Source organism: Dendrobates tinctorius, unplaced genomic scaffold (assembly GCF_039654945.1).
Source record: "Dendrobates tinctorius isolate UK_male_01 unplaced genomic scaffold, ASM3965494v1 ptg000028l, whole genome shotgun sequence".
NCBI classification, from domain to species: Eukaryota; Metazoa; Chordata; class Amphibia; order Anura; family Dendrobatidae; genus Dendrobates; species Dendrobates tinctorius.
Genome location: NW_027361696.1, coordinates 39,263,899 through 39,288,022, shown reverse-complemented (window position 1 = coordinate 39,288,022; position 24,124 = coordinate 39,263,899). Strand labels below are relative to the sequence as shown.

General features: G+C 45.5%; 1 protein-coding gene across 1 annotated transcript; it reads left to right on the top strand.

Annotated features, from left to right (window-relative positions):
- The first annotated feature begins 4,194 nt into the window (after nucleotides 1-4,194).
- Nucleotides 4,195-23,736, top strand: TMEM202 (transmembrane protein 202). The gene is made up of 5 exons (XM_073570586.1): nucleotides 4,195-4,228; nucleotides 11,422-11,594; nucleotides 11,998-12,126; nucleotides 20,944-21,066; nucleotides 21,284-23,736. Exons 1-5 carry the CDS (start codon nucleotides 4,215-4,217, stop codon nucleotides 21,433-21,435), a joined length of 591 nt encoding a protein of 196 aa, XP_073426687.1. The 5' UTR covers nucleotides 4,195-4,214; the 3' UTR covers nucleotides 21,436-23,736.
- The last annotated feature ends 388 nt before the right edge of the window (nucleotides 23,737-24,124 follow it).

Sequence of the window (24,124 nt, the reverse complement as noted above, 5' to 3'; positions counted from 1 at the left end):
GTCTTGCTGCACAGAATGGGCAGATCAGTCTGCTTTGTGGCACAGTGGGTCCACAACCCCCTGGCTTGCACCCACCAGTCAGGGCGTGAGCGTGATAGATATCTTAATTTATGGGGCAATATAATTATGCTTAAATTATTAAAGGCACGGTGTCAGGAATCGCTGATGATGATGGAGGAGAAGGGAGTCAGTAGAGATGAGCTCTGGACATGAAATCTTGTCATGGCATCTGTAGTACATGGAGACAAAAAGTGATGGGAACAACTTCAAAGAGAGAAGATGTCATCTGTAAGGTACCTGGATGTAATTGTTTATTTGTGATATTGACTATGTCTCATCTGTACTGTGATTCCTGTCTGATGATGGCTGGTAACAATTCCCAGCAACTCCTTACCATTGTTAAAGTCATACTTGGGTTGTAGGTTCATGCAATACAATTGTACATATGGGGATGACCTGACATTGCAGTTGATCACTGTACTAAGCTTGGAGATTTATTTATGTACTGACGTTGGGTCTGGTCTGGTGCTACATTCAGGTACTGATGGTGGTTTTGCTGCTGCATTCATGTGCTGCTGATGGTGGTTCTGATCTTATACACATGTAGCAATCCAAAACTTGCTTTGTAACTATTATTTATGATTCTTTGCTTATATAGTGCAAACTTATTCTGCAGCGCTTTACAGACATTATCATCACTGACCGTCACAATCTAAATTCCCTATCAGTCTTTGGAGTGTGGGAGGAAACCAGAGAACCCAAAGGAAATCCAAGCTAACACAGGAAGAACATACAAACTCCTTGCAGATGTTGTCCTTGGTGGGATTTGAACCCGGGATCCCAGTGCCGCATGGCCACCCTGCTGCCCTGTTAAACCTTAAAAATTCTCAAAATTTAGAGTTTTGAGATGATATGGAGGATTGGGCCAGATTGTGCTCAGCTTCTGTTCAACAACTCAGTGTAAGTAAAAGTATGTTCTCACTTGTTTTTTTGCAGCATAAACTGAGCAGAATCTCTCCAAATCCTCATCAAATTCTCAAAACTTGGTTTTGGTGATGTATTCATGTGAGTATCCCTTTAGTTTTTTGCACCCCTTGGGATTTGCTCAGTATGGCATTGCGGTCTATTGACCAAAAAATGTTGTGCACCCCTGGTTTAGATCAGAGCATATTCATGTGTGTGAACGGCCCAGTCACAGTCCAGACCCAAATCCAAGAGAGTCTGTGATACGTCTTGAAAATCGCTGATCCCGGACTTCTCCATCCAATCTCACTGAGCGAGTGTGCAAATACAAAGGGGCAAAATGTCTCCTCTAGATGTGCAAAGCTGGTAGAGACAGGTCCCAAAAGACCCCAGCAGTAATTGCAGTGAAAGGTGGTTCTACAAAATATTGACTCGGGGGGCTGAATACAAATGCATGCCACAATTTATATGCAAATTGCCTCTTCAGAGAAAAAGAGGACTTGAACTCTATAGCGCCACCTGTTGGTAGTAAGCCTCCTTACCTTGACAAGCCAGAGCTGGCATGTCACTCTCCACAAGGAGAAACCTTACCCGTTAAACCTCTGTCACAATTTACCAAATTCTATTTTTTTTAAATACTTAGGAAACCCTGTATCATTTCCTTTACATGTCACAAATACTCGCTACTTTGTGTTGGCATCAAATAAAATCCCAATAAAATCCGATAGTAATGTGAAAAAGTGTGGCAAAGTTAACGGGGTATGAATACTTTTTCAAGTCACTGTTATAGCAGCGCATATAAGATAGATTTGAGATGATCTCATGATCTGTTCTTATTATTCACATTTCTGCTGTGGAAATTATTTCTGATCCCTCCTGTAATAAAATCTGGTTATGAAAAGTCAGAGGAGCGGGATCTTTTGTAACTTACAGGAACTGTGCAACCGGGAAGTTTGGCAACATATACGTTATATGTGCAACTTCCTAAACTCTGCATGTGCCGCACACAGAGGACATGTGCAGTTCATGAACAAAACTCCAGCAGCAGCAGTATATACTGACATAGGTGAGAGAACAGCATGGAACTCCAGTCCCAAACAGGGGCTGTCGGGCACTGACACACTGTAACAAATCATCTGACATCTTGAAATCAGCGATGGATTAAATCACGTTTATCAGAAAGCTGCAGATCTTTCTTTGATCCGGCGTTCTGCTGCTTTGTGAAACGCGTCATGTCATTAATAAACCACATAGAACCCGTCCTGTGTGACACAATGCAACAAGCTCTGATTCTATTTATTTATTTATACATTCCGGTGGTAAAATCACTTCCCTGGCCAATCAGAAATGAGGAAGTGGTTGTGGAATGTAGCAGCGCGCGTCGCGAAGAGGCGCCGGGTTGTGCTCCGCTGCGTCTCGTAATTACAGCACTGTCCATGGAGAAGCGAGAAGTTCACGGGGCGTCTCCACTAATGAAATATTTGCTGGGGTCTCATCATGTGGCGTCACGAAAATTTCATTATTTCAGTACAGAAAGGGGTTGTCTGGGCAGAAACTATTAATTACGGTACCTATCCTTAAAGGGGTTGTCTGGGCAGAAACTATTAATTACGGTACCTATCCTTGAAGGGGTTGTCTGGGCAGAAACTTAATTACGGTACCTATCCTTAAAGGGGTTGTCTGGGCAGAAACTATTAATTACAGTACCTATCCTTAAAGGGGTTGTCTGGGCAGAAACTATTAATTACAGTACCTATCCTTAAAGGGGTTGTCTGGGCCGAAACTATTCATGACCTATCCTTAAAGGGATCATCTGTGCACAAAATATTAATGACCTATCCTTAAAGGGGTTGTCTGGCCTAATACATTGAATGGAGCTCCACTCACTGGAGTTGTTTTCAGCTCTTTGGTGAAGGTGCTGGATGCCACTTTAATAAAGTATAGGTCATCAATATCTTATCGCTGGCTGTCTGCCGACACGCAGTCCCCCGCCAATAGTCTGTTATTAGCTCCTGGAGCAGAACAGCACAGCGCCCTTGACTGTGTAGTGACTGCAGCCAGGTACTGCAGCTCAGCTCTGGTTGAAGAGAACAGGAGCTGATCTGCAGCATCCAGGAGCGGCCACTACACAGTATTCAGTGCTTTGTTTTTTATTCATTTTTTAAGTATTCAGAGCTTGTTCGCTGTTTACACGGAAGAGCCTGATGTCAGCCCCCCACCGATCTGATGTTGATGGAGGTCATCCACATCATACATTTGGACAACCACTTTAATAAAAAGGCATTTTATCACTGGACTTCCTGAGCACTCCCAATTGAGGACTGGTATGTTTGTGGCATGGCCAATACAGACTGATTCATGACAGAGTATGAAAGCACATAAATGGCCCAGTTAAAGGGTTAATCCCAAAAAAACAAGATAACTTGCTGATTTGAGGGCGTCTGACTGCTGGAAGCCCCAGTGATCCTGAGAAAGGACATCTGCAGCGCCGTCCTGAAGGCAAACAAGGTGCGCATACTGAGACTGCGCTCTATTCATTGCCTATGGGACTGCTGGATAAAGCGGAGCTCTGCACTGGGCAGTCCCATAGAGGATGAATGTGCACTTCTGCTCCACTGAGGACGGGGTTGCAGAGCCCCCCATTTTCAAGTTCAAGTGTCTCAATGTATGGATGATTAGGGATCCCTGTAGTCAGACCCCCCCAGTGATCAGTAGTTTTTTTGTTTTTTTTTGGGGGGGGGGGGATAACCCTTCCTTTAATCCTGCCTGGCTCCTGGGTTACAGGACATGTGTAGCACAGCACAAAGGGCGACACCTTGAGGGGAAATTATCAAAGTTTTATCGTAAGTTTTCTGATGTCAAAAAGTAGCAAATTTTTGTTGCATTCTGTTTTTGCCGTAAAATTTGCTACTTTCTGAAATTTTACACGTCTTTCATCGCTTTTAAAAAGTGGGCGTAAAAGTGGATGTAACTAGGCGCAAAAAAGTCCTAAAAAAAGCTGAAGAGACACTGAAGTCCTGCTACTTTGTTTCTTTTTAGGACACTTTTGCGGTAGCTGGTAAACTTCTTGTTTCTACATTGGTGCTTACATGCCAGGATGGGAACGGTTATTCACTGCATCACCGCCGGTCCTGCCCGCAATGGCGCAACTGTTGCACCACCCTGCAACGTCTTGGGGGGGATGGTGGGGTAGATATAGTCAGATCTCACATGCAGTCCTGATTTCAGAGATCTGGGCGGCCGGAGACGTCATGACCACATTAAGGTATTTGTGTCTTTTCTAGGGTTTCCCTAGGCTCCATACCGGGGGCATCAAGAATGACCAGGGGACCAAAACTGAACTTAGCATAGGGCCCCACAGGCAGGCTCACTATGGGCAGTGAATGAGGGAGGGTGCTGCCCTGGAGCTTCAGTATAAGAGCACTGGGGGGCATTAACCCCTTAATGACCGTCAATACGTCTTTTAACTGACCTGAGATATAAGAGACTAGCATCCCCATACAAGCAACAATCCAGCAGCTGTCGGCTGTCCACTATAGCTGACAACTTGCTGCATCAGCCACGATCAGTGTTGTCACCGTCCATATCTGTTTAACCCCTTAGATGCTGCTGCCAATACTGACTACTTTATATAAATGTTTAAAAGAGTGTGGCTTCTCCCTCTTTGGCACCCTGAGATCATGATTGTGTGTTCCTGATGTTTGCCATGGCAATTCACATGGCAATTCACTAGCCTTAGAGTCTGCCGGCTATAGTGACATGTTCAAAAGTCAGTGACAATTAGGTGGTGAAAATCAACTTTTTCATTCCTATCATGCCACTTTGTATTAATTCCTGAAAAGCCCCTGAAGGGTTAATAAACTGTCTGAGAGCAGTTTTCAGTATGTCACAAGGTGTTGTTTTTAAAATGGTATCACTTTGGGGGGTTTCCCAATATATATAGGACCCCTAAAGTCACTTCAAACCTGGATAGGTCCCTAAAAAAAAATAATTTTGTAAATTTCCTTGAAAAAATGAAAAATTGCTGCTACATATTTTACCCCTTTCTGCCATGTGACGTACTATCCCGTCCATGTGCCCTGGGACTTAGTCCCCAGGGACAAGATAGTGCGGCACTCAGAGTGAGCGCCGCTGATCGCAACCGGGTGTCAGCTGATTATCACAGCTGACACCCGGCACTATGTGTACCGCCCCGACATGTTAACCACTTGCACACCACGATCAAACACGATCGCGGTGTACCGGGGGATAAAGGGAAGCATCGGCAGGGAGGGGGCTCCCTCCGTGCTTCCCTGAGCCCTCCACAGCAGCGCAATGTGCAGCGCTGCTGCGGGGGCCTCCTTCCCTGCAGGTCACCGGATCCAATATGGCGGCGGGGACCTTCGGTGGCCTGCAGGGAGCCGGCTTCCTCACTACCTGCAAAGCGCAGGCATGAGGAAGTCTGCTTCAATGCCTGTGACAGATCGCTGATCTGTCACAGCGATCTGTGATGTGACAGATCAGCGATCTGTCACATGACAGTGATGTCCCCCCTGGGACAATGTAATAAAGTTAAAAAAAAAAAAAAAGTGTAAAAATAATTTAACCCCTTTACCCCCAAGGGTGGTTTGCACGTTCATGACTGGGCCAATTTTTACAATTCTGACCACTGTCCCTTTATGAGGTCATAACTCCGGAACGCTTCCATGGATCACGGTGATTCTGACATTGTTTTCTTGTGACATATTGTACTTCATGTTACTGGTAAAATTTCATTCATATAACTTGCGTTTATTTGTGAAAAAAACGGAAATTTGGCGAAAATTTTGAAAATTTTGCAATTTTCCAAATTTTGAATTTTTATGTCCTTAAATCACAGATACGGCACACAAAAAACTTAATAAATAACATTTCCCACATGTTTACTTTACATCAGCACAATTTTGGAACCAAAATTTTTTTTTTGTTAGGAAGTTATAAGGGTTAAAAGTTGACCAGCGATTTCTCATTTTTGCAACACCATTTTATTTTTACGGACCACATCACATTTGAAGCCACTTTGAGGAGTCTATATGATAGAAAATACCCAAAAGTGACACCATTCTAAAAACTGCACCCCTTAGGGTGTGTGCACACGCTGCGGATTCTGCTGCGGGTCCGCAGCAGTTTTTGCTGCGGTGTACAGTACCATTATTCCCTATGGGAATAAAAAACCGCAGTGCAGACGGTGCGGATTTTTCCGCGCGGTTTTTCTGCAGTTTTGAAGCCGCAGAAAGAAATTACATGTCAATTCTCTCTGCGGATTCCGCTGCGGTTTGCCATCTCCTCCATTGAGATGAAAAACCGCAGAGCAATCCGCAGGTAAAACCGCAGGTCTTTTGACCTGCAGATTTACCTGCGGATTTTACAAAATCCGCGCGGCCAAATCCGCACTACAGTCCGCAGCGTGTGCACATACCCTTAAAGGGAATCTGTCACCCCTTTTTTGAGAGATCATATAATGATATCATTCAATTGTGTGTCACATAAGGATTCTCTTACATACATCTGAACCGATATATAAAAAAGGTATTTATGCACGAAAGGTGCGGGGTCAGGAGGAAGCAAAAGTACTAAGAGAATCCTTATGTGACACACAATTGAATGATATCTCAAAAAAGGGATGACAGATTCCCTTTAAGGTGCTCAAAACCACATTCAAGAAGTTTATTAACCCTTCAGGTTCTTCACAGGAATTTTTTGAATATTTAAAAAAAAAAATGAACATTTAACTTTTTTTCACAAAAAAAATACTTCAGGTTCAATTTTTTTATTGCACCAAGGGTAACAGGAGAAGTTGGACTACAAAAGTTATTGTGCAGTTTGTCCTGAGTACGCTGATACCTGATATGTGGGGGGAACCACTGTTTGGACGCATGGCAGAGCTCAGAAGGGAAGGAGCGCCGCAGACCATTCCATCAAAGTCTGCATTCCAAAACGTCACTACTTCCCTTCCGAGCCCCGACGTGTGCCCATACAGTAGTTTTCTCCCACATATGAGGTGTCAGCGTACTCAGGACAAATTGGACAACAACTTTTGGGGTCCAATTTCTCCTGGTACCCTTGGGAAAATAAAAAAATTGGGGACTAAAAGATCATGTTTGTGGAAAATATATGATTTTTTTATTTTCATGCCCAGGCATTATAAACTTCTGTGAAGCACTGGGGGGTTCAAAGTGCTCACCACACATCTAGATAAGTTCCTAGGGGGGTCTAGTTTCCAAAATGGTGTCATTTGTGGGGGGTTTCCACTCTTTTGGTACATCAGGGGCTTTCCAAACACGACATGGTGTCCGATCTCAATTCCAGCCAAAAAAGTCAAATGGCGCTGCTTCCCTTCCGAGCTCTGCCATGCGCCCAAATAGTCATTTACACTCACATATGGGGTATCAGCGTACTCAGGACAAATTGCACAATAACTTTTAGGGTCCTGTTACCCTTGGAGAAATAAGAATTGAGAGAGAAAAGATCATTTTTGTGGAAAAAATATGATTTTTAATTGTACGGCTGTACGTTATAAAATTCTGTGAAGCCCTTGGGGGTTCAAAGTTCTCACCACACATCTAGATAAGTTCCTTTGGGGGTCTAGTTTCCAAAATGGGTCACTTGTGGGGGGTTTCCACTGTTTAGGCACATCATGGGCTCTCCAAACGTGACATGGCATCCGATCTGAATTCCAGACAATTTTGCATTGAAAAAGTCAAACGGCGCTCCTTCCCTTCTCAGCTCTGCCATGCGCCGAAACAGTGGTTCCCCCCACATATCAGGTATCAGCGTACTCAGGACAAATTGCACAATAACTTTTGCTGTCCAATTTCTCCTTTTACCCTTGGTAAAATAAAAAAAAATTGAACCTGAAGTATTTTTTTTGTGAAAAAAAGTTAAATGTTCATTTTTTTTTTTTAAATATTCAAAAAATTCCTGTGAAGCACCTGGAGGGTTAATAAACTTCTTGAATGTGGTTTTGAGCACCTTAAGGGGTGCAGTTTTTAGAATGGTGTCACTTTTGGATATTTTCTATCATTTAGGCCCCTCAAAGTGACTCCAAATGTGATGTGATCCGTAAAAATAAAATGGTGTTGCAAAAATGAGAAATCGCTGGTCAACTTTTAACCCTTATAACTTCCTAACAAAAAAAATTTTGGTTCCAAAATTGTGCTGATGTAAAGTAAACATGTGGGAAATGTTAGTTATCAAGTTTATTGTGTGCTGTATCTCTGTGATTTAAAGGGCATAAAAATTAAAAGTTGGAAAATTGTGAAATTTTCAAAAATTTCACCAAATTTCCGTTTTTTTCACAAATAAACGCAAGTTATATGAATGAAATTTTACCACTAACATGAAGTACAATATGTCACGAGAAAACACTGTCAGAATCACTGGGATCCATGGAAGCGTTTCAGAGTTATTACCTCATAAAGGGACAGTGGTCAGAATTGTAAAAATTGGCCCGGTCATGAACGTGCAAACCACCCTTGGGGGTAAAGGGGTTAACCTCCTAAAATGCTAACAAAATAAAGTACAATTTTACAAATGGTGCTGATGTAGAGCAGACATGTGGGAATTATTTATTAATTTTTTGCTAAGGTATGACTATCTGAATTAAAGGGATAATCATTCAAAGTTTGAAAATTGCTATTTTTTTTTACATTTTTGTCAAATTTCTGATTCTTTTTTATAAATAAACACAAAACATATCAACCTAAATTTATCATTATCATAAAGTATAATGAGTCACGAAAAGCCAATCTCAAAATTACTGGAATTTGTTGAAGCGTTCCAACTTCAGGGTCCTACATAGGGGGTATTAGCCCCCAAATCCTCACCGGCCAATAATGTAACATGGAGCTGGACACAACTAAGTCAGCAGATATTTATAGGGGGGGAAATTACTTACATGGCAACTACCAAAATAATGTTAAATAGTCTCTTCTTACACGATCAGGAGGATTGGATACAGCAGCAAAGCATCACACATGATGAGCTTAGATACACCGAGCTAGCAAACTGCATCTGACATGATAGCTTTATATACAGTACATTGAGCTGCAGTCAGTATCACACAGGAGAGGATTAGATACAGCAGCTAAGACAGCATCACACAGGATAGAATTAGATACAGGAGCTAAGACAGTATCACACACGATAGGACTAGATATAGCACCTCAGACAATATCGCACAGGATAGGATTAGATACATGGCTCAGCAGTCAGTATCACACAGGATAGGATTAGATACACAGGTCAGCAGACAGTATCACACAGGATAGGATTAGATACAGGATCTAAGACAGTATCACACAGGACAGAACTAGATATAGCACCTCAGACAGTATCACACAGAATAGGATTAGATACACAGCTCAGCAGATGGTATCACACAGGATCGGATTAGCTATAGCACCTCAGACAGTATCACACAGGATAGGATTAGATACAGCAGCTCAGACTATCACAGGATAAGATTAGATACAGCAGCTAAGACAATATCACACAGGATTAGATACAGCAGTTGAGAGAGTATCTATAATATAATGGGCTTGCGCAGTCTGGCTCCAGACAAAATGAGGCATCCAGCGGTGAGGAGTGTGTATGACACCCGGAGATAGCGGTAAGCGTACATACCGCAATCTTGGGAGCCATACTTACATACCTGACCGGGAGGAGCGTTGCTGCGGCGCTTCTCTTTGGCCGGAGACTGGGGCAGGAGTGTGGCCGGAATCGCGCATGCGCATAGCGCGATACGGCGCCATTTTACTGAAGACACATTTGCAGTGTGTCTTCAGCAATATGGTGCCGGACAGCGCCATGGGCATGCGCGTACTCCGGCGCCAGACTCCTCCCCTGGCCTCCAGCAGAACGTGACAACGCTGGAGCACAGGAAATAAGGGTGAGCATAAATGTTTTTTTTTGTATGTGTGTAGTTTAATAAGGGTGAGGGGAACCATACATACCAGGAAAGGGGGGTGAGGGGACCATGCATACCACGAAAGGAGGGTGAGGGGACCATGCATACCACGAAAGGAGGGTGAGGGGACCATGCATACGAGAAAGGTGGGTGAGGGGACCATGCATACCACGAAAGGGGAGTGAGGGGACCATGCATACCACGAAAGGGGGGTGAGGGGACCATGCATAACATGAAAGGGGGGTGAGGGGACCATGCATATCATGAAAGGGGGGTGAGGGGACCATGCATACCACGAAAGGAGGGTGAGGGGACCATTCATACCACGAAAGGGGGGTGAGGGGACCATGCATATCACGAAAGGGGGGTGAGGGGACCATGCATACCACAGAAGAGGGGTGAGGGGACCATGCATACCAGGATTGGGGGGTGATGGGACCACGCATACCAGGATTGGGGGGTGAGAGGACCATGCATACCAGGATTGGGGGGTGAGGGGTAGCATGCATACCAGGATTGGGGGGTGAGGGGTAGCATGCATACCAGGATTGGGGGGTGAGAGGACCATGCATACCAGGATAGGGGGTTGAGAGGACCATACATACCAGGATTGGGGGGGTGAGAGGACCATGCATACCAAGATACGGGAGTGAGAGGACCATGCATATCAGGATAGGGGGGTGAGGGGACCATGCATACCAGGATTGGGGGGTGAGAGGACCATGCATACCAGGTTTAGGGGGGTGAGGGGACCATACATACCAGGATAGGGATAAGGGGGTACCATGCATACCAGGATTGGGGGGTGAGGGGACCATGCATACCAGGATGAGGAATAGGGTGCCATGCTTACCAGGATTGGGGGGGTGAGGGTACCATGCATAATAGGATAGGGATGAGGGGTGCCATGCACACTAGGATAGGAGGGGGGAAGCACATACCAGGATGGGAGACCATATACCAATAAAAAAAGCTCGCCACTCGGGCGTAGAACGGGTTCATAGCTAGTCACATATGATAGGATTAGATACAGCATCTCAGACAGTATCACACACAATAGAATTAGATACAGCAGCTCAGACAGTATCACACATGATATGATTAGATACAGCAGCTTAGACAGTATCACACATCATAGGATTAGATACAGCAGCTCAGGCAGTATCACACATGATAGTATTAGATACAGCAGCTCATACAATATCACATATAATAGGATAAGATACATGGCTCAGCAGACAGTATCATACATGATAGGTTTACTGTTGATACACACTGCAGAAGACAGCATATACTGTATGAAAGGACTAGGCGTGGTAGCTGAGCTACCAGTATCACACATGGAAGGCTTAGCTATCCCATGATAAAGATATATGTACAGATACAGCAAACAGTATCACACATAATAAGCTTAGATACACCAGCTGAGTAGGAAGTTTCCCATGTGATGGTCTTAGATACACCAGTTAGTTGGTACCCTATCCCTAGATAATATTCTCATTGACAGTTTTATGTTCTTTGCTCTTTCATAGCCATTCGATGTCCTATGCACTGAGACTGTCAGTCGGGGTGATGCTGACGGTCAGCAATGTCTTCCTCCTCATCGCCATATCCACAAATCGTTGGGCGGACACTGCAGATGAGGTATATGCCGGCATCTGGAAACGGTGCAACCGGCAATTCTGTGAATCCCACTCGGAAATTAGTAAGTCATCATCAGGAAATCTGAGCCACACGTAGTTTCACCATTGTCCTGCTCCTGCAGGGGTTGTCACATAGTAAGTCATCATCAGAAGCTGTAAATCTGAGCCACAAGCAGTTTTGCCATTGTCCACCTCGGGCAGGGGTTGTCACCTAGTAAGTCATCATCAGGAGCACCTGTAAATCTGAGTCACAAGTAGTTTTGCCATTGTCCAGCTCCAGCAGGGGTTGTCACCTTTGTCACCTACTTTCTCTAGTGATGGGCCAGGTGTGATGAGACTGGTTTATCCTATTGGCGTCCATAGAAGTGCAGTGGTTGTTTGCCTCACACTAGTCTGGATACATCTTGCCGTCCTCTTCATGGTCTCTTGTCGTAATAATGTCTCCTTTTTCTCTTTCTCACTCAGTTCATGCTAAGATCTTCCTGATCTTCTTCCTCATATTTAACATCTTAACCAACATCGTCGTTATACTCACCCTCTGGGCGGGAGAAGTGGACATCAAGAAGATCATCGGAAAAACCAGTCTGTTTAATGGTAGAAATGAGCATTTTTGATGATATTCTAATCTTGTTAGCTGCACCTGTAGGTATAACATGAGCCCTATGTGAATATACAGTGTGGTGCAGTAACCTCTGTTAAAGCTAGGGGGCACTGTATATGCTACTCAGAATATGCATGTGGGCGTATGTCTGAACGCCCATGATAAAGCCTGTATGTGTCTGGCTGTATGTAATAGGACCTGTAGTGAGGTCATGACCATGTGATCCATACCTCACTTGTGGGTATGGTCATGTACCATATAGTGTGTGTGACTGAGGTCCGGTCACATGGTGTTGTGTGTTTGATCCTGAGTGGTCTGAGTGCAAGGTCCCGGAAGGCCTAGGTGTGTTGAAAGTGTCTGGGATTGAACTTCCTGAAGAGCACGTGGAAAGGCCCGGATCTGGTAGAGTCTGTGACGGCTCTGTGTAGGGAAGCTACTGCCTGGCTGTAGCTCTGCAACTGTAGATGGCCTAGTGAGCAAGGCACTGTCTGGAACAGTGATCCCAGTGCATCCGCTTACCTGATATTCAGTGAGGGATAATAACCCGTGAGGGATAAACCGTGAGTAATGCTGACTGGGGTCAGTAAGAGACTGTGTTCAGGCTATAGAAGATGGCGTGGCGGAAGCGTGCAGAGACTTGTGACAGCAGGAGCTGCAGTGACACCAGCTGCCGCTTGTGGTCGGCAGCCGGAGGTGCCGGCGGGTTTGTGGCTACAGCAGGGGCTGTGGCAGTGCCAGCAGGAGCTGGTGGAGTGTCATAAAAGGACATCAGAGGTCCAGTGCAGACAATCTCTTAAAGGGCCAGTACAAGCCTGAGAGATATACGTGTTCTGTGTGAACTGGACCTGAGAGTATCGGGTGGAGTCCACGGGTTGTACCCCAGGGAGGGGGTGGTGTTCCTAAAGGGGGCAGTAATTTGAATAGCGATGGGTGCCAAAAAAGGGGTGGAGTCCCAAAAGGGGGCGGTATCCCAAAAGGAAGAAGTCCAAAAAAGGGTGGCGTCCCAAAAGGGGGCGGTACCCCAAAAGGAAGTAGTTGCCCTAAAAGGGGTAGAGTCCCAAAAGGGGGCGGTATCCCAAAATGGAGTAGTTACCCAAAAGGGGGCTGAGCTTCCCAAAGTTAAAAGGGTGGCGCAGACAGACTGCTGCCAGGGGCAAGTATACTATATATGTCCAGTCTGCTATATGAATTACCCACCCGGTGAGAAGCTTCGGGGGTGTGCCTTGCTGATGGATGGAGAGGATGTGTTTGGAATGGTCGATACTGGGAGCCAGGTGACCCTAGTGAGGACTGTGCCCGATAAATTTATGAGGCCTGAAGGGAAGATCGCAGTCACCTGCATCCATGGGTGCACTAAGGACTATCCAATAGCCTGGGTGGTCCTCGAGATGATCAGGGACATGAAAGGCCAAGACGTCGCTCTAGTCCCAAACTTAACCTGTCCGGCGGTGGTAGTAGGCCGGGACTCTTGAATGCTTTCAGGCTTGTGGGAGGGGGGAGCTCCTCTACAGCAGGAGGATGGAGGCCTCTCTGCTGATGGGGTGGCATACATTAAGGCAGTAACACCTCCCAAAATGGACGGGTCAGGCGTAGGGGCAACCGGAGGAAGGGATGCGTCGGCCCAACTTACTGACCTAAGGTCCCCTGAAGTATATGACAATGTGGCTGATACAGATGTAGTACACAAACAGAGTGGAGCTGGCACTCAGAGAGCATCTTGGGGGTTCCCCGTACTGTGTGGTGTGACTGTGACGTGTTATTGCCAGTAGCAACCACTAGGACTGAGTCTAATGTTGTGCAGACTGAAAGTCGGACACAAGGGAATGACAGTGCTTCACAAGGTGAAGACGGGGAAACTCCAGGAGTGGAGTCAGACACTGTTAGAAAGGGGGACCGCTGGTTCCAGGATGACCGACTGGGTGGTGGTGACTCCCATTCAGACGGTGACGACAGTGGAAAAGAGTGCAGTAATATTGACTCAAGTTTAAATAGAAAGTCTTCCTCCCGTCGCCGCAGGCGTAAGGGCCGAAAAGGAGCTAAACAAATTGCACCCTCAGACAAAATAGAAGAGCTGCCGGAGAAGCTGGCCAATTCGACCAATGTCACACGACAACTAGAGGAACTAATCGACAAGCTGACACAGGAACTGTGCACCTGGAATGAGCGAGCTGACAGTTTCCACCAGGTAGAAGCACGTGTCCAAAGCTTGGAGAAAGAGCGTGAAGAGGTCTGTCAACAACTGGCGAAGGAAAGTTTGAAGGTGGCGAGTATGGAAGTTGCCAACTCCGCGCAGTTGGAGCAGGTGCACTACCTAGAGTCCAAGCTTGCAGCAGTCAAGGCCCAGTTTGGAGAGAAGGAAGCACAGGAGGTCCAGGACTTCATTAAAAAGTGCTCTGGTGAGAAGAAAAAGGCGGCAGATTTACAAGCCGAACTAAAGGCAATTAAAGAGCATAAAATACAGGAAAAGGCCCTGCGACAAACGGCTGAGCACAGAGTGGATGAGCTGGAGAAGAAAGTCTCTGAGTTCAGAGGTCACCTGTCAACATGGCAAAGTGTGAATAAGGCCTTAAGAGAAGATGTGGAAGTGCTCAGAGAAGCAGTAAGAGGTCTTCCACAAGAGGAGGCGTTGGTGGTTGAAGACTTACAGCAGCCGTGTACGAGGGATAACAAGTCGGAGTTACAAATGCCTATCTTAGGCTGCTTTCACACATCCGGCTTTGTGTCTCCCGCACGATGCGGCAAAAAGTGTGAAAACTGGATCCGGAATTGGATCCGGTTTTGACACATAGAATTTAATGATTGCCGCATCGTGCCGGCTGGACATGCGGCGTTCCGTTTTTAGCCGGAAACGGCAAACCTGCGCCGTCCGGCATCAGCAAAAAACGTTGCCTGCAACGTTTTTTTGCAGCGCCGGAACGGATTTTCAACAGCGCATACGCGGACACTGTGAGGTTTAACCCACAAGTGCCTGACGAGCGTGCGCGTATCTCTCCCCCCCGCATACCGCTGCATCTCTCGTCCCCGGTGTGGCTCCTTTAAATGCTTTCCAAGCCGGATCAGGCGCCGCATCTGCATCCGGTGTCACCGCTGCAGGCCTGATCCGGCGGTCCGGCTCTGCACCGCATGCCGCCGGAGACACAAAGCCGGATGTGTGAAAGCAGCCTTAGCAAGGGGGCCTGAAGAGTGTAGAACTAAGGAAGATTGTGCGCTGAGAACGGAACAAGACAATCCCCCAGTTGTAGTAGAGGTCTTGATGGAAAATTCCATGGCCAAGCGAGAACCTTCCGTCCATGAAGAGAGTGAACCTGTCATGATCTGCTTAGTTCATGGCATTAGGTAGTTCAGAGGTTAATCTGGACGGCCTCACTCTGAGATTCTGGGAGGCTTTTTATAGCCTCATTGTGGACTCATTCCTCGTCGCTTATGCTCAGATCCTTGGCCGAGTGTTTGTGACCCTGGTGTGCTTTGTGACTGTGATACTTTATGCTTGTTTGGTTTTGACCCAGTTCTGTCCCTGTTACGAGTTCTGCCTGTTCCTTTTGTACTGCGTTGCTATCTCTGTGTATGACCCCCCCCCCGCTTGTCTGACCTGAGTTCCCCTAACCTTTACTCCAGGATTCCTGTAATAGAATCCTACAGTCATCTACTGCAGCAGGACGCTAAGCCACGCCCCATGTTGTCACATGATCGTAGGTCCTGGTACTCTTTACTACCTTTAGTGTTGCAGGTCCTGTTCTCAGAACTTTCTCTGCAGTTTCGGACCCCGGGCCCTCCCGTAGTCTGGGTGAGTGACCCTGCTCAGCCGCGGCAGTCTGCCGGCGCTGACAGGATCCTGATAGAACCCTCAATCTTCAAGTGCGTAATAGAGGTACCCGAAGATGTGCAAGATGCCTGTACCAGTGAGGGGGTGCATGAGGCTTTTAAATAGGCGGTCAAAGCGCGTAGGGTGCACTGGGCACCTGAGACTCAGCAGTTGGTCGTACTGTCAACCAGGGAAGACACAGTGAAGCGGGTGGCTGTCTTGACGGATATGCGTCTGCAATGTCTCCATGCAAAACAGATGATCATGCTGAGTAATGTGAAAGCCGCTCGACGTCTGGAGCTTGTGAGGAAAACTAAAAATCAGCTGGGCTTGGTGGAAGATGTAATTTCGGTACCCAAACATCTGGTGGGAGAGTCATTGGAAGGCTTGGAAAAGTGATGCAAGAGCTTGTGAATAGATCTGGTGTGGCGAGGGTGAGGATCCCAGCGGATGGTGAAGTCCAGGTATCTGGTGAAAAAGCCATGATTCCAGTCATTGTTGTTGGCTCCGTGGAAAGCCTTAGGAACTTCCGAATGCTCCTGGAATATCGGGAACGTACCTGAAGGAGATAGAGCAGTTAAAGCTGGACTGACTGCATATTAATAAACAGATGCAGAACATAAGATGGCGGCCGCCTTCATCTCGGGGTATAAGGACCAGAAGGTACCCTCCAAATAATGAAGTGGCAGGTAGCCGAAGACTTTCAGCAAGACAAGAACGTCGAGAATCTGCAAGTGGCAGTTCTACTCTCAGTAGGAGACTGAGAGACTTGGACAGTAGCTCCTCTGATGTACTGAATGGGTCAGACTCAGACCAGACAGTGGGCTCGACTGTAAGTGGGACTTATGACCGCACCAACCGGGAGAGCCGGTCATGGAGAGAAAAGTCGGGTGACGGGGCATACTGGAAAACTGTGGAGACTAAAAAGGGTCTGGTGAAACAGACAGACTGTGACTTGAGGGCCAAAGCCCAAGGTCGATATAGTGACAGCTGGGGGGCGGGGGAGGCCTAACAGAGTTATGATGCCAAAACAGACTGAGACGGTCCTCTCGACTTGGAGGGCAAGGTGACAGTGGGTACCCGGTCTCGAGGCACCTTGTGTGTGATAAATGTTCAACCCCACAAGTTTGAACAGGGGGGAGGGTATGTGGTGCAGTAACCTCTGTGAAAGCTAGGGGGCGCTGTATATGCTACTCAATATGCATGTGGGCGTATGTCTGAACGCCCATGATAAAGCCTGTATGTGTCTGGCTGTATGTAATAGGACCTGTAGTGAGGTCATGACCATGTGATCGATAACTCACTTGTGGGTGTGGTCATGTACGATATAGTGTGACTTAGGTCGGGTCACATGGTGTTGTGTGTTTTGATTCTGAGTGGTCAGAGTGCAAGGTCCCGGAAGGCCTGGGTGTGTTGGAAGTGTCTGGGATTGAACTTTCCTGGTAGAGTCTGTGACGGCTCTGTGTAGGGAAGCTACTGCCCGGCTGTGGCTCTGCAACTGTAGACGGCCTAGTGAGCAAGGCACTGTCTGGAACAGTGATCCCAGTGCGGCCGCTTCCCTGATAACCCGTGAGGGATTAACCGTGAGTAATGCTGACTGGGGTCAGTAAGAGACTGTGTTCTGGCTATAGAGCATGCGTGCTGGACATGGCACAGCCTGTTTTCCCACAGGCCTGAGAGAGCCAAGCTCTACTATGCACGTTAAGAATTCGTCTGTCTGATGTAAGACTGTTTTGCCTTGTGTTCCTGTGACATTGGTTTATGAAGGAAATAAACCACACAGGCTGTTACTTTAAGCAAGAGTGTTCCTGTGTGCCTCAATGTCGTAGCCAAGCGAGTAAATCCCAGTCCACTCATTGGTGGATCTCTACAACAGCTATAACATGAACCCTATGTGTATATACAGCTATAACATGAGCACTGTGTATATACAGCTACAGCCTGAGCACTGTGTGTTTATATACAGCTAAAACATGAGCCCTATCTATATATACAGCTATTGCATGAGCATTGTGTACATAGGGCTATAACATGAGCACTGTGTATATACAGCTATAGCGTGAGCACTGTGTATATACAGCTAAAACAAGAGCCCTATCTATATATATACAGCTATTGCATGCATGAGCATTGTGTACATAGGGCTATAACATGAGCGCTGTGCATATACAGCTATAGCAGAGCACTGTGTATTGTAAGGTAGCACTGTCATTCAAGGTAGGGGATACTCGCTTTGCAGCCAAATAATCACGACCGGCACAGGTTTTCCATAAAACAATAACAGTCCATGCGCTTTATTCAGGCATCATAAACCCACAGCAGCAACATAAAGTTCATATAATCAGCATAGCGTTCATGACAGAGCTTCCCTCTGTTAAGCCTGTGGTCACACAGGTTACGCAATGTCCAGTACTCAGGCTCTCGCCTAACCACAGTTAGCTCACCCCGTGGCCGGGTTACCTCATAGCTGCTTCATACTTCAGACGTTCATTCCCTCTCCCTGGGAACTGTCAGACACTTGCAGCCATTACTCACAGGCATTTCAGGAAGGCAGACACATCTTCCAGCAAGACCTTCCAAACGGACCAACCGGGTCCAAGCAATCACTCATGTGACCTACCCTGGCCACCTTATATGGTCCGTAGCCACGCCCACCGGGTCACATGGCTATGACCTCATCACAGGTCCTTCAAGCATTCATACATTCTTTACTATGGCGTTCTAGACTCACCCCTGGGTGGATTTGTAGGTAGCTGGTCCTGCCCGTCTCACCAGCTACCTGGAATACTCTCCCTGACACAGTGTAACAGAAGCTCAGCAGTACCTCTGCTGACCAACACACATGTTCAAGCTTCCATCCCAAGGCCACCCACCTTGAGATACATAACGGTCATTCAGTATCCTACCACTCATTCTCTCTCCTGGGAGACCCACACAGCACCCCCTAGCGGACACAGTGGTCACTACACCACAGTATATACAGCTATAGCATGAGCACTGTGTGTATATACAGCTATAACATGAGCACTGTGTATGTACAGCTATTGCATAAGCACTGTGTATATACAGCTATAGCATGAGCACTGTGTATGTACAGCTATAACATGAGCACTGTGTATATACAGCTATAGCATGCGCACTGTGTATATACAGCTATTGCATGAGCACTGTGTATGTACAGCTATAGCATGAGCACTGTGTATCTAATATATAAAACTCAAAGTGTGTATGTATGTATGTGTGTATGTATGTATGTGTGTGTATGTCTGGGATAGGCATCCACACCGTCGCAGCTACAGCCACAAAATTTGGCACAGTCACACGTCTGGACCCCAAGAGCGTCCTAAGCTATGTTGTGAGGTGAAATTTTAACCCTGCGTGTTCCAATTCACCAAACAGTTTTGCCCCTATCTACTTACTGGGGAAAAAGTGTGTGTGTCAAGCCCCGCCCCTCATTATGATGTCATAATGCCCCTATCTGCATACTGGGGAAACAGTGTGTGCATATCAAGCCCCGCCCCTCATTATGATGTCACAATGGTTGCCATGGCGACACTGATGTCATCATAGGTTGCAAGCCCCGACGCTCATTATGATGTCATAATGGTTGACTATGGGATGGAGGATGTGTGATGGGTATAGGGGCACTGGACTATGGGATGGAGGATATGTATGATGGGTATATGGGCATGGGACTATGGGATGGAGGATATGTATGATGGGTATATGGGCATGGGACTATGAGATGAAGGATGTGTGATGAGTATATGGGCATGGGACTATGGGATGGAGGATGTGTGATGGGTATATGGGCACTCGACTATGGGATGGAGAATATGTATGATGGGTATATGGGCACGGGCCTATTGGATGGAGAATATGTATGATGGGTATATGGGCATGGGACTATGGGATGGAGGATATGTATGATGGGTATATGGGCACGGGCCTATGGGATGGAGAATATGTATGATGGGTATATGGGCACGGGCCTATGGGATGGAGAATATGTATGATGGGTATATGGGCACGGGCCTATGGGATGGAGAATATGTATGATGGGTATATGGGCACGGGTCTATGGGATGGAGAATATGTATGATGGGTATATGGGCATGGGACTATGGGATGGAGGATATGTATGATGGGTATATGGGCACGGGCCTATGGGATGGTGGATATGTATTATGGGTATATGGGCACAGGACTATGGGATGGAGGATATGTATGATGGGTGTATGGGCATGGGACGGAAGATGTGTGATCGGTATATGGGCACTCGACTATGGGATGGCGAATATGTATGATGGGTATATGGGCATGGGACTATGGGATGGAGGATGTGTGATGGGTATATGGGCACTCGACTATGGGATTGAGAATATGTATGATGGGTATATGGGCATGGGACTATGGGATGGAGGATATGTATGATGGGTTTATGGGCACGGGACTATGGGATGGAGGATGTGTGATGGGTATATGGGCACTCGACTATGGGATGGAGGATATGTATGATGGTATATGGGCACGGGCCTATGGGATGGAGGATATGTATGATGGGTATATGGGCACGGGACTATGGGATGGAGGATAATTATAATTTGCCACAGTTAGTTACTATGCCCGGGCAGCGCCGGGCTCTTCAGCTAGTATACAGATAAAACATGAGCCCTATCTATATATACAGCTATAACATGAGCGCTGTGTATATAATGTACAGCTACTGCATGACCACTGTGTGTATATACAGCTATAACATGAGCACTCTGTAAACACAGCTATAACCATGAGCGCTGTGTACATACAGGTATAACATGAGCATTGTGTATATAAAGGTATAACATGAGCACTGTGTATATACAGCTATAACATGAGCGCTGTATATATACATCTATAACGAGCACTGTGTACACTGTGTATGTACAGAGCTATGACTTAAACGCTGTGTATATACAGCTATAGCATGAGCACTGTGTGTAGTGACTGGACGTTTCTCTCCTTCCAGCACTCTTGGGGATTGCTGGGATGATTTTCGCCACAGTCTTCTTCGCATTGGCCGTGGACCGCAGACACATCCTATATGGCCTCCCGCTAGGCTGGCTGAGCACGGGACTGGTGGTCGCGGCTGGTGAGTTTTCTAAATGCCATTTTCTATGGGACCACCCTCTGGCTTCTCTCTGGAAACTTCTCATCACATTTTGCAAAGTGTCCAGGGCCAATGGATGGCAGATGGTGGCCGGTGTCACTGGGTGACGGGTTGGTATGAAGCTTCAGGGCAAGGACTGTGAGGATGGGACCCTCCTGCCACGTTGCATATGACCGATGCCATCTTTTCTCCTCTGCAGGTATCTTGAGTTTAGTCCATGCTGCTCTGGAGCCGGACAAGCGCTCCACCACCATACAAGACTTGATAAAGGGCAAAAATGACCCGCCGCCATATCCGGGCACTGAGGCTGCGCCAACCAGTGCTGCGCCAACCAGCATTATTGTGTCTTAAAGGGGAATACCACTTGTAGAATCCTAACAGCTGAGGCAGATGTCACTCACTTAAAGGGAAACTTCTCCCAAAAATTTGAAGCCAGAATATTCTTTTAGCCTTAACAACTCATCCAGCAAAAAACACCAAACTCCTCATCATTGAACTTCACTTCGTCAAAAGCAAAACAAGTCGAACTGATGGGAAGCAACATGTGACCTCTTAGAGCCCAGCTGATTGGTTCAGGTGGCCCACAGAGGGGAGGAGCATAAGTTGATTTTTCTAGTCCTCTACTTAACCCCTTAAAAATGCAACTAACTTTCGTTTTTCAAATTTTTTTTTCCTCCTCTTCTTCCAAGAGCCAGAACTTTTAAATTTATTGAGTTTTATTATTTTTCGGCTGAAAAACAAAAAGGATCTGACATCATGATTCTCAGGAATGATCTCCACCCTTACTTGTATAGGTTTTTAAATTATTTTAGTGGCTAATTTTTTTTTTCAAACTTTGTAAAAATGACAAGTTCCTTTGACCCCACCCCAGAGAGTGTGAAGGGTTAATTTTTAAGAGTCTGTTTAGTACCTTAGGGGGTTGTACCAGATGACCCAGGAGGTCCCTTCCAACTCTTCCATTCTATGATTCTACCTTCATTAGTTCAGCATTATACTGTGTATATAATGCTCTGCTTATTTTCTGACACACAGCTCCAAATACCCTGCGTCGATATTGAACTTAAAAGGACCAAATTCTGTTTCACCGCAGTCACCACTAGAGGGAGCCTAGGAGCTTACCGTATACATTTTACTCCTAAGCTCCCTCTAGTGGTGTCTGCAAGTAATCAGAATTTTCTCTTTCTCAGATCTACATCTAGGCAGAGGAGTTGGAGCTCTGTATCAGTAAAGCTTTGACAACAGTGCACAAATATGTGTTGAGTCAGCAATTAATTTCCTATTTAATTAATTTGCTAATTATGTATTATAATAAGAATAGAAATTTTGTTAGAGCAAAATGTATATAAGGTGTCTGTAAATCTCCCTCTTATCTTTTTTTAAATAGTTTTTTTTATTTCAATGTTTATTTTCCAGCTTATTATTTAGGAACCAAAAGAGGCACAGACGTACCCAATCTGTGAGGAAAGACGTTTCTTAAATGCTAATAATATTCTGATACAAGAAGAAATTACAAAAATCAGAGCAATTGCTGTCAGAAAGACTTACAAACTAAACCATGCGGGAGACAGAGCATGCTACAAGTATCTCTGCGTCTTTAAATCCCTGTGCTATTCTACACCTTCATATGATCCTCAGGGGTGGGGCTATTACAATCACAAATAAGTTTCATAGAGGGCAAAAATAAGATAAATTACTGTCAGTGAAACTGATACACTGTGTGAATTTAGTGGACAAGTGTGATATGAAGATTTCTGATTCTTTAAATTCCTGTGTCATTCTTCACCCTCATATGATCCTCAGGGGTGGGGCCAGTACAACCAAAATTGAGTTTTACAGAGGGTAGGAATCAAGAAATTAATATCAGTTAAACTGATACACTGTTATGTTGGTTGCCTAGTGTGACATGAAGATTTTCAACTCGTTAAATTTCTGTGTCATTCCTCAACCCCTTATGATCCTCAAAGGTGGGGTTACTACAACCGAGTTTTATAGAGGGCAAAAATTAGAGAGATTATGCAAAATGAAGCTGATATACTGTGTCATGTTAGTTGCCTAGTGTAAAATGAAGATTTCCGATTCATTAAATTTCTGTATCATTCTCAGCCCTCAAATAATCCTCTGAGGTGGAACTACTGCAATCACAATTGAGTTTTGTAGAGGGCAAAAATTAGAGAAATCAATCTAAGTGCAACTGTCTCATGTTAGTTGCGTAGTGTTACAAAAAGAAGTCCAATTCATTAAAGTCCTGTGTCATTTTCCACCCCCATATGATCCTCAGGGACGGGGCTAATATACAACAATTGTGTTTTTATAGAGTGTAAGAATCAGAGAAATTACTGTCAGTGAATCTGATACATTATTATGTCAGGGGCCTAGTATGAAACAAAATGTCTGATTTTTTAAAAACCCTATTTCATGTTTCAATTCAAACACACATAATATCCTCAGGGGTGGGTCTACTACACCAAAAATTACTTTCAGTGAACATGACACATTGTTTTATACTGAGAGGAGAAGAATGACACAAGTATTTCCACCTCTTTAAATCTCTACGCCACATTACTCTCTCTTATGATCCTCCAGGGTGGGGCTACTACATCCACAATTAAAATTTATAGAGAGCAAAAATTAAAGAAGCTATTGTCATCAAAATTGATATGCTGTGTCACTGAAAAAGCGGAGCATGGCACAAAGATTTTCACTTTTTCAAATGTCTGCACTATACTCCACCTATTATATGATCCTCAGGGGAGGGGTTACAACAATCACAATCAACTTTCATAAACTTCACATCCTTTTTTTTCTATTCATATATGATGCCTATAAGTTTGCGCATGGTATACAAGTAAGTTTACTTGCATGGTCCTATTATTATAGGATCCTTGACTCACCAGCTCTTGTAAAACTGCAACTCCAAGAATGCACTGAAATAGGCTATCTGTCCGTGCATGATGAGAATTGTAGTGTTAGAACTGTCAGCCAGCCACAGGTTAAGGTGATTGTTCTAGAAGGTGCCATATTATAAATTAATTTCTTGCAA